This window comes from Bactrocera oleae, chromosome 3, assembly GCF_042242935.1.
Source record: "Bactrocera oleae isolate idBacOlea1 chromosome 3, idBacOlea1, whole genome shotgun sequence".
In the NCBI taxonomy this organism is placed as follows: Eukaryota; Metazoa; Arthropoda; class Insecta; order Diptera; family Tephritidae; genus Bactrocera; species Bactrocera oleae.
In genome coordinates, this window is record NC_091537.1 from 4,731,678 (window position 1) to 4,743,931 (window position 12,254).

General features: G+C 33.2%; 1 protein-coding gene across 1 annotated transcript; it reads right to left on the reverse strand.

The window, feature by feature from the left end:
- Positions 1-355: 355 nt before the first annotated feature.
- Positions 356-10,714, reverse strand: LOC106627576 (lysosomal aspartic protease). The gene is given in 5 exon segments (XM_070107303.1): positions 356-2,151; positions 4,609-4,773; positions 7,346-7,605; positions 9,442-9,445; positions 10,179-10,714. Coding segments are annotated over 5 exon segments (1,149 nt in total). The 5' UTR covers positions 10,576-10,714; the 3' UTR covers positions 356-1,828.
- Positions 10,715-12,254: the final 1,540 nt, after the last annotated feature.

A 12,254-nucleotide genomic window follows, 5' to 3' on the forward strand; every position in this document is an offset into this window, starting at 1 on the left:
GCAAAAATAACACTTTCATCGCCTAAACTTCGCTGTATGCCTTAAAAAAAAAGAAAATTAAAAAATATATTTCATTACTTTTTTGTACCATCTGTCAATGTTATATTTGCAAATTTCAAATCATTTATTTATACATTTATATATGCTGTACAGTGGCGACAACAAATATTGATTCAACTGATAAAGCCAAAATAAGAATGCTTGAATACATATTTGCTATAGTACAATATTTGATAAAATGTTTAAATTGGGAAACACTTAAATAAATATGCACAATACGCCATGCCCTAGGGTGTTGTTGTTGTTGTACAAAAAAATTGAAAAAATAATAAATAAAATAAATTTAATTCAGCAGTTTAGGATTTTTGAAGCAGCGATTTTATTTTTATTTTTATTTTGATTAAAATACACTTAAAGTACTTGTAACCTTATTTAGTTAAAAAAAAAAAAATTCTTGTAAAATCCGCTAAAACTGTTGAGGTGTAGGGGTACTTTGAAACTATCGCATGTGTACACTAAAAATTTGAATTGTAACTTCACAGTAATATTATCTATTAAACTCATAAATATATAATATATTTTTTGTTGGTATTAGATGGCAGAAATACTTTACTAGCAACTCTGATGTAGATTAGGATCCCGTTATTTATTTTCTCTCAGATAACACGAGTTCCTGGAAATAGCGACGCCCGTCGAGTTTCTCTTAAGAGGTAACATGGGTTTCGTCGAGCACTTTTTTCAATAGTTTTTATTCTTTATTCCGAAGATTTTGTAAAATGTGCAAAGGAAAATATTCAAAACTCGGTCATTACGACGTCATTTCCGGCAGTGCTTCGGAAAAAAGTGCTTCAGCGTTGACACCAGAATTCCTGAAAGGATCATCAAATGTAAAAAAAAAAATACGTGTTTGAACTGAGACCATTAACTAGGTTTTGGGCGAAAAAAAAAACAAATAAAGTGAGAATTGTATTTTGCAGACGTTTGAAAACAAAACGCAAATTTTGGTGAAAATCTGTGTAAAAATTCATTTAGATCGGTTGAGTAGTTCATGAGAAATCTTGACAACCGACTTTGAAAACAAAGTTTCGAGAAAATCGCGTTTAAAGTGGCCATATAGCTGACCTCTAGCGCGCAACTTTTTAAAGCTGTATCTACAAAATTATTACTTGTATCAACTTGAGAACTAAGGACAATATTCTAGAGCGGTTATGTTAGAATTATATAAGATAAATTTTTTTTTTTTGAGCCGTGAAACCCATGTAACAACCCCTTAAAAAAGCGATTCCGAAGATTGGCCCAGTAGCCGCCATTTTGTAACGAAACAACATAAAATGTTTTCATACACTTGTTTAATAAAGTCTGAAAGAAAGAAAATCGAAAGAAACCTTATTTTTACTTATGAAATGTCATGTTTTTAGGGGCTCTAGGTTACCTTTACCTCTCAAATGTAAAGAGCCCATATTATATTTGGCGTTACTACTAAATGTAGGCAATATTTTCAGTTCTCTTCATTTAAACAACGGTATGGCAACACCAATTCAAAAATATTGCCGCCATTTTAATATTTTATGTTGAATTTTGCTCCTAAATATATGCAATATGCCTTTGTCCCCATAATTATATATACAATTGAACAACTAAAAATAAAATGTTGCATACTTTTAAAGCGAAACGAAATAGTTCCAACTTCATTTTTGCTGTACACATACTCAATTTCATTCATATATTTATATTTGAATATTTATAAGAAAATATAGCGTTCATATTGCACAGCTTTCTGGAAAGCTAATAGAATCAGCAATTGAATACGGTATTTTATTTAAATAATTTAAGCGGCTAACGCAAATCCCACACGATTATTGCTCAAATCAAATTCAGTGTAGAAATTGCCGATAAAGGTATCACCCAAAACCCACACATAATCCGCCATATAGAAGAAGCTCGACAAGCATAAACCATTCGAGTGATGTATATAGGTGCTTGGTTTGAGACTGAAGTTTTTGCCAGCAATTCTAATATCAACATTTGGTAGTGACGCTACCAGAGAACGTATATGAATAGAGAAGGAGCAAATGTTAGCAGTACTAAAATGTTAATTACGATGGAGGAACATCGAAAACGCGCCAGTTGGAAAATAAAATTTCACCACAACTATCAGGGTACGAAACGAACTACACCACTCTATAAGCAAAATGTATACACATACATATGCACAGATGTTCTTTGATATGCGCATAAACAAAAATTGAAATAATAAAAACGAAAGTAATTGACCTCCGACAAGAAAATATAAATAATGAGGGAAATAATACTAAAATAGAATTCTAATATCATTTAATAAAAAAGAGTTATAAAAATAAAAAATAGTATAATATATAAAAATATGATAGGATTTGAACTTAGGCAAAACATTTCATTGCAATAAGGAAGTGTGCTATACAAGCAGCACCACAGATCATATTAGAACATATTTGTCTAATCTGTGAACTCAAACAGCTATTGTTGTTTACTTGCTTCAATGTTTATATGTCTATATGTGAATATTCTTGAAATTGCCTTCCTTCATACGCATGTCCATATATATTTGCATATATGTACACATATGTACATATGTATGTACCTCAATATGTCTTTCGCAAAAAATCAAACATTCGCGCAAGTGACAAAAAAACGTAGACGCACCATCATCGGCCAATAATATTCAAGCGAACTCGCGGCATATTTTCTAAGTATTTCATATTACAACGACAACAAATTCATTCATAAGGAACGTGCGCTGCTTCAAAGCAAAGTGCGTTCGTTCATAACTCTGCGCCGCGCTATTTTTTCTGTGCGCCTGGTAAACCACATTTGGTTTTCATATAGAATTCCTACGCATATGCGAAATTAAGTTTATAAAATTAATGAATGAATGAATAAATATGAATGGTTTCAGTAAAACGAGAAAAATTCAATTTTACAATTTGACAGCCACCACTGAAAATCCTACCATCCCCCTCGCATTTGTATGTTGCCCACAAGCTGCTTCCTCAAAACATTTGCTAAAAATCAGAAATTGAAGAATTTGTCTGATGTTCACTTCAGAAAGGAGAATTGGCAACATGACCTCTTAGCGAATTTAAATAATATTTATATTTTTGCATATTATGCACTATTTATGGCATTAAATTACAAAATTTATATTAAATTGCCATTCATATGAAATCATTAACTACTTCTATATATTCTAAGCACAGTCCATATAGTACTTTTATATGTTTATTTATTATCATTATTTCATAGTTTGTCGATTTAGCCCATTTATCCAAATACGACGCTATGAAAATGCAGCCCAATCGGTAATCGCAATATTTCAAAAGAGCATAAGTCAATTTTCAACAGCAAAGCCCTGCAAAAAGGACAAACGAGACAACATAGCCGATCGACATTGTCGTAAAATTGTCGATTGAAACAAATTTTGTCAACTCCGCCACGATGCGCAAAATTCGGCGTCAATATGTATGCGAGCTCATATGTATATATGTATGTTTGTCGTCATTTGGTTACTTTCAACAACACAATGTCTGCGCGAACTCGCCGTTATTTCGTTGGCTTGCCACTATACACAGAGGCGTTCTAACTGAGGACTCTTAGTATATTATTATGTTGCTTAATTTGTATTGAAAAATACTGATGCATTTATGAATTATTTTCGTACTATAATATATATTATATATATATATAAATACACATAAACGCATACCTATAATCGTTTTTAAACTAAATTCGATAAATAAAATATATATCTGAAATAATTATGTGGCAGTGCGCCCCAATCCCTCCTTGCCTGCGATCGTTCTACTCGCAAAAAGCAAAAAGTGTGGACAAAAGTCATTGCTTGTGCGGGGCAAGAAGAAGCAAGCATCAGCGTACGTGTACTCATGAATGTATGTGTGATTATCACATTTGTGTAAATACGCATAAATAAAGGAATATGCAATAAACCCAAACATATGAACATATTTTCCTGAAATATTTTAATTATCTCAGGAAGTTAAATATGCTATTAAAGTAATTGAATTATGATATGCTTAGATTCCAATTAATAAAATAAAAATTAAATAAAATTTCAGTTTCATGAGTTTTAGAATTCGAACGTATAGGTTCGTATTCGGATTGTGCTTAACCCCTTCCCGCTTACGACCTCAGCCACCACAAAAGTGGAAATGTGGCCGCTTAGCCACCGTTTTATTGTTATCCTTTGTTTAATAAGCAATTGCTCACATAACGCACATACATAAGTTGGAAAAATAGCCTACTAAATGTTTATTTTATTATGAATTCTGGGGTTTTTACCGGTAATACAGATTTTTAATTCAGAAGGCTTTTCATAATTATAAATTTGTCATATCATAGAAATTGAAAACATAAATCTAAATAGGTATGCGCAACGATTTTTCATATAGGAATATTCGTTGTGTCTATTTATAGCATTTCGCACATTGTGTGGTGTATTTTTCTTTTTCGAAGTTATATTTTTCGATGTTCCTTCATGTGGAATTACAAATTAGTACTCAAAAAGTTTTCATTTAACATTTGCTCCTTCTCTACTCATCAACATTCTCTGACTGGTGCCAGTGTCGGCAATTGCTTGAAAGTTTTGCTTCACACTCGTACCATTAACGGAGATAGAGTCGACTGTGAATTGCCAATAGCCTTGGTGAGTAACTGGTACATATGAAATATTACCACGGTAATATCTGGGATCTGAACCGCCCAATATAAGTTCACCACCTTGTTGCGCACTGCCAGAGAATGTTGATGAGTAGAGAAGGAGCAAATGTTAAATGAAAACTTTTTGAGTACTAATTTGTAATTCCACATGAAGGAACATCGAAAAATATAACTTCGAAAAAGAAAAATACACCACACAATGTGCGAAATGCTATAAATAGACACAACGAATATTCCTATATGAAAAATCGTTGCGCATACCTATTTAGATTTATGTTTTCAATTTCTATGATATGACAAATTTATAATTATGAAAAGCCTTCTGAATTAAAAATCTGTATTACCGGTAAAAACCCCAGAATTCATAATAAAATAAACATTTAGTAGGCTATTTTTCCAACTTATGTATGTGCGTTATGTGAGCAATTGCTTATTAAACAAAGGATAACAATAAAACGGTGGCTAAGCGGCCACATTTCCACTTTTGTGGTGGCTGAGGTCGTAAGCGGGAAGGGGTTAAGCACAATCCGAATACGAACCTATACGTTCGAATTCTAAAACTCATGAAACTGAAATTTTATTTAATTTTTATTTTATTAATTGGAATCTAAGCATATCATAATTCAATTACTTTAATAGCATATTTAACTTCCTGAGATAATTAAAATATTTCAGGAAAATATGTTCATATGTTTGGGTTTATTGCATATTCCTTTATTTATGCGTATTTACACAAATGTGATAATCACACATACATTCATGAGTACACGTACGCTGATGCTTGCTTCTTCTTGCCCCGCACAAGCAATGACTTTTGTCCACACTTTTTGCTTTTTGCGAGTAGAACGATCGCAGGCAAGGAGGGATTGGGGCGCACTGCCACATAATTATTTCAGATATATATTTTATTTATCGAATTTAGTTTAAAAACGTTTATAGGTATGCGTTTATGTGTATTTATATATATATATAATATATATTATAGTACGAAAATAATTCATAAATGCATCAGTATTTTTCAATACAAATTAAGCAACATAATAATATACTAAGAGTCCTCAGTTAGAACGCCTCTGTGTATAGTGGCAAGCCAACGAAATAACGGCGAGTTCGCGCAGACATTGTGTTGTTGAAAGTAACCAAATGACGACAAACATACATATATACATATGAGCTCGCATACATATTGACGCCGAATTTTGCGCATCGTGGCGGAGTTGACAAAATTTGTTTCAATCGACAATTTTACGACAATGTCGATCGGCTATGTTGTCTCGTTTGTCCTTTTTGCAGGGCTTTGCTGTTGAAAATTGACTTATGCTCTTTTGAAATATTGCGATTACCGATTGGGCTGCATTTTCATAGCGTCGTATTTGGATAAATGGGCTAAATCGACAAACTATGAAATAATGATAATAAATAAACATATAAAAGTACTATATGGACTGTGCTTAGAATATATAGAAGTAGTTAATGATTTCATATGAATGGCAATTTAATATAAATTTTGTAATTTAATGCCATAAATAGTGCATAATATGCAAAAATATAAATATTATTTAAATTCGCTAAGAGGTCATGTTGCCAATTCTCCTTTCTGAAGTGAACATCAGACAAATTCTTCAATTTCTGATTTTTAGCAAATGTTTTGAGGAAGCAGCTTGTGGGCAACATACAAATGCGAGGGGGATGGTAGGATTTTCAGTGGTGGCTGTCAAATTGTAAAATTGAATTTTTCTCGTTTTACTGAAACCATTCATATTTATTCATTCATTCATTAATTTTATAAACTTAATTTCGCATATGCGTAGGAATTCTATATGAAAACCAAATGTGGTTTACCAGGCGCACAGAAAAAATAGCGCGGCGCAGAGTTATGAACGAACGCACTTTGCTTTGAAGCAGCGCACGTTCCTTATGAATGAATTTGTTGTCGTTGTAATATGAAATACTTAGAAAATATGCCGCGAGTTCGCTTGAATATTATTGGCCGATGATGGTGCGTCTACGTTTTTTTGTCACTTGCGCGAATGTTTGATTTTTTGCGAAAGACATATTGAGGTACATACATATGTACATATGTGTACATATATGCAAATATATATGGACATGCGTATGAAGGAAGGCAATTTCAAGAATATTCACATATAGACATATAAACATTGAAGCAAGTAAACAACAATAGCTGTTTGAGTTCACAGATTAGACAAATATGTTCTAATATGATCTGTGGTGCTGCTTGTATAGCACACTTCCTTATTGCAATGAAATGTTTTGCCTAAGTTCAAATCCTATCATATTTTTATATATTATACTATTTTTTATTTTTATAACTCTTTTTTATTAAATGATATTAGAATTCTATTTTAGTATTATTTCCCTCATTATTTATATTTTCTTGTCGGAGGTCAATTACTTTCGTTTTTATTATTTCAATTTTTGTTTATGCGCATATCAAAGAACATCTGTGCATATGTATGTGTATACATTTTGCTTATAGAGTGGTGTAGTTCGTTTCGTACCCTGATAGTTGTGGTGAAATTTTATTTTCCAACTGGCGCGTTTTCGATGTTCCTCCATCGTAATTAACATTTTAGTACTGCTAACATTTGCTCCTTCTCTATTCATATACGTTCTCTGGCACTGCCATTGCGTGCCAAATAGAAAGAGAATATATTCTTGCTAATCAAGTGCTGCGACCACATGTTATAAAATGGTGGTGCTACTTGATCCGTTGCGAATGCGCGATAGCCCATGCCGAGTATGCCATCGAAATGTTTATGTTTAAATGCATTGCCCGGTTCTTGAATCGCCTCAACAAAAGTTTGATTTCTAATAGTTAAACCACCGATGCGTACGGTATCGGTGGAGAAGTAACCAGACATATCACCACTACCAGAGAATGTAAATGAGTAGAGAAGGAGCAAATGTTAAATGAAAACTTTTTGAGTACTAATTTGTAATTCCACATGAAGGAACATCGAAAAATATAACTTCGAAAAAGAAAAATACACCACACAATATGCGAAATGCTATAAATAGACACAACGAATATTCCTATATGAAAAATCGTTGCGCATACCTATTTAGATTTATGTTTTCAATTTTTATGATATGACAAATTTATAATTATGAAAAACCTTTTGAATTAAAAATCTGTATTACCGGTAAAAACCCCAGAATTCATAATAAAATAAACATTTAATAAGCTAGTTTTCTAACTTATGTATGTGCGTTGCGTAAGCAATATACTTATTAAACAAATGATAATAATAAAACGGTGGCTAAGCGGCCACGTTTCCACTTTTGTGGTGGCTTAGGTCGTAAGCGCGAAGGAGTTAAGCTCATTCCGAATACGAGCATATACGTTCGAATCGTAAAATACATAAAATTAAAATTGTATTTAATTTTTTTATTTTATTAATTGGAATCTAAGCATATCATAATTCAATTACTTTAATAGCATTTTTTACTTCCTGATATAATTAAAATATATCAGGAGAATATGTTCATATGTTTGGGTTTATTGCATATTCCTTTATTTATGCGTATTTACACAAATGTGATAATCACACATACATTCATGAGTACACGTACGCTGATGCTTGCTTCTTCTTGCCCCGCACAAGCAATGACTTTTGTCCACACTTTTTGCTTTTTGCGAGTTGAACGATCGCAGGCAAGGAGGGATTGGGGCGCACTGCCACATAATTATTTCAGATATATATTTTATTTATCGAATTTAGTTTAAAAACGATTATAGGTATGCGTTTATGTGTATTTATATATATATATAATATATATTATAGTACGAAAATAATTCATAAATGCATCAGTATTTTTCAATACAAATTAAGCAACATAATAATATACTAAGAGTCCTCAGTTAGAACGCCTCTGTGTATAGTGGCAAGCCAACGAAATAACGGCGAGTTCGCGCAGACATTGTGTTGTTGAAAGTAACCAAATGACGACAAACATACATATATACATATGAGCTCGCATACATATTGACGCCGAATTTTGCGCATCGTGGCGGAGTTGACAAAATTTGTTTCAATCGACAATTTTACGACAATGTCGATCGGCTATGTTGTCTCGTTTGTCCTTTTTGCAGGGCTTTCCTGTTGAAAATTGACTTATGCTCTTTTGAAATATTGCGATTACCGATTGGGCTGCATTTTCATAGCGTCGTATTTGGATAAATGGGCTAAATCGACAAACTATGAAATAATGATAATAAATAAACATATAAAAGTACTATATGGACTGTGCTTAGAATATATAGAAGTAGTTAATGATTTCATATGAATGGCAATTTAATATAAATTTTGTAATTTAATGCCATAAATAGTGCATAATATGCAAAAATATAAATATTATTTAAATTCGCTAAGAGGTCATGTTGCCAATTCTCCTTTTTGAAGTGAACATCAGACAAATTCTTCAATTTCTGATTTTTAGCAAATGTTGTGAGGAAGCAGCTTGTGGGCAACATACAAACGCGAGGGGGATGGTAGGATTTTCAGTGATACAAATTGTAAAATTGAAATTTTGCTGATTCTTCAATTTTACTGAAGACATTCAAATTCAATTTCATTCATTTTTATTTTCGCGCATTTGCGGTAGGAATTCTATATGAAAACCAAATGTGGTTTACCAGGCGCACAGAAAAAATAGCGCGGCGCAGAGTTATGAACGAACGCACTTTGCTTTGAAGCAGCGCACGTTCCTTATGAATGAATTTGTTGTCGTTGTAATATGAAATACTTAGAAAATATGCCGCGAGTTCGCTTGAATATTATTGGCCGATGATGGTGCGTCTACGTTTTTTTGTCACTTGCGCGAATGTTTGATTTTTTGCGAAAGACATATTGAGGTACATACATATGTACATATGTGTACATATATGCAAATATATATGGACATGCGAATGAAGGAAGGCAATTTCAAGAATATTCACATATAGACATATAAACATTGAAGCAAGTAAACAACAATAGCTGTTTGAGTTCACAGATTAGACAAATATGTTCTAATATGATCTGTGGTGCTGCTTGTATAGCACACTTCCTTATTGCAATGAAATGTTTTGCCTAAGTTCAAATCCTATCATATTTTTATATATTATACTATTTTTTATTTTTATAACCCTTTTTTATGAAATGATATTTGAATTCTATTTTAATATTATTTCCCTGATTATTAATATTTTCCTGTCAGAAGTCAATTTCTTTCGTTTTTATTATTTAAAGTTTTGTTTATGCGCATATCAAAGAACATCTGTGCATATGTACGTATATATATTTTGCTTATAGAGTGGTGTAGTTCGTTGCGTAAATTGACAGCTGTGGTGACATTTTATTTTCGAACTTGCGCGTTTTCGATGTTCCTCCATCGTAATTAACATTTTAGTACTGCTAACATTTGCTCCTTCTCTACTCATTTACATTCTCTGCCACTACCATACAACATGCCAGCTCGTTCGCCGTTCGATATATAAGTACTCGATTTGCTGCTGTTATAACGATGATGATCGTGACAAGCATAATCGTTAGTCCGACATTTACTTGAGGGTATCCAAAAATCCGAAGAACCCGTATCGAAGAGCACCAAAAAATATTGTGGCGGTGTACCGATACTAATATTGCCATAATAGCCCATATTTTCAGAATTGATGAGTATTTCTTTGCCGATGCTTTGCCCTCTCGTCACATTATATTTATTACGAAGTCCAGCAATTTCGGCGCGTACATGTGCCAACGTTCTGTGACTCTTCTCATGCCCATGTAGCGGTATGCGTACGAGATTAGTGCATTGCACTGCCGAGATGACTGCGATAATTATAATGTATTTAAACATTTTGTTGCTGTCGGCGAAAGAATAAAATTCCAAGTAACAAGTGTTTGCGTAATATAGTTCGGCCAAAATGAAAATGTACAAGTATTATCGTCTACCTTTATTGGTGAAGGCACAATGTGCCATATACAATTGATTACTAGCCGAATGTGCGAAAAAGTATTTATACACGAAACGAGGCCACTCGTAGTGGTCGCTGAGGTGAGTAATTTCATATGTACATGTATACGATTGTCGGGGCTTAACTTGTCTTTAACATACAAGGATTTCCTTAGCGCTTGCAATCGGTGCCTGCCATGTGTGGCATATGGTATCGCATTGATAAAAAAATCAATTAATATGTTCAACGAACCGATATTTTTTATAGTGTTAGCAAATATTTTATTTATTAATACATACATAAATGCAATTGAACATGTGCTATGTACAATATATAAAATAATATTGACGAACATACTCGTACAAAGATTTTGTTAATGATATTAATAACATTGGTGTAATAAGTCTATGGAAATTTTTGCGGCATTTAAACTGAGTTTCGTTCACTTCGGCAACACTCTAAAAAAATGCAGCACAGCCGCTGGTACCTTTAGCGTTTTACCAATTCCAAAGCACCATCTCACAGAGAAAACTTTCTTGGCTGTGCTGCTATCGTGAAAAAGCAAAGCATTACCAAACCAACTTCGTTCGTAAAGCTATTGTAGGAGTACAACTTACATATAAAACGAGATTGCGTGAATATTCTGGTCAAGAAACTTAAAATGATCGAAAATTTGTTTTTTCATAATTCGAAAGGTTAAATATTCAATAGTATCTACTTTGAGAGTTCCAATAAGTTCGGCGTGTTGACAACTCGGCACTGGCAATTTCACTGGAAACTTGTTATTTAGCATACATTTTCTTTATATGAACCGCAAAAAAACTCATCCATATCGGAAGGTGTTGGTACTGGTCAGTCACCTGGTCACTTGCAACAACGTCAAGCGAAAACAGTTTTGGTCGAATCGGTTTGATCCGGCGCAAACGGTGGTCAAGCCAAGTCAGGTAGGTGTTGCTATGTGTTTTATAAGATTGGCAGACAGTCATTTTTTTAGAGCTGCTCCCCTGCGGCCAAATTCTTAATTCGAACCTGTGCTGTCATTAATTAGATCGTGTGGAGAAAGCAATCGCACTGAAGCGATCAACTTTAACCAATAGAAGAGGAATTGTGCTCTATGAGGTTAACGTCAAGCCACACACATTGTTAGTGACTTACCAGAAACTCGGGGCCTAGCATCAAGTGATTACTACCTGTTCCTGTCTAAGGCGAATGTTTTTGCTGGTGAAAAATTCATCTCAAGAGAAGCTTTTGAAATTTGACTGTTCACAATTTTTTGCCAATACTAACGAGTGTATCATTGTAAGATTAGCTTCAAAATGGCAACAAGTATCAAAGCGTTGCTTGTCTGACCGAAATCGGATCATTCTAAATATGTTAAATAAAACCTTCAGTTTAAAGCAAAAATAATGGATTTCTTCTTACTAGACCTTGAATATATATTAACATCTTTATGCATATACTCTCTCTCGTTTCAAATGCTTTTAAATACCTTACACATAAATACAATATATGGAAAAAGATATGCAAATATGTACATACATATATACGAACCATAAGCGCCCAACCTCAAAAAGCTTTCCTC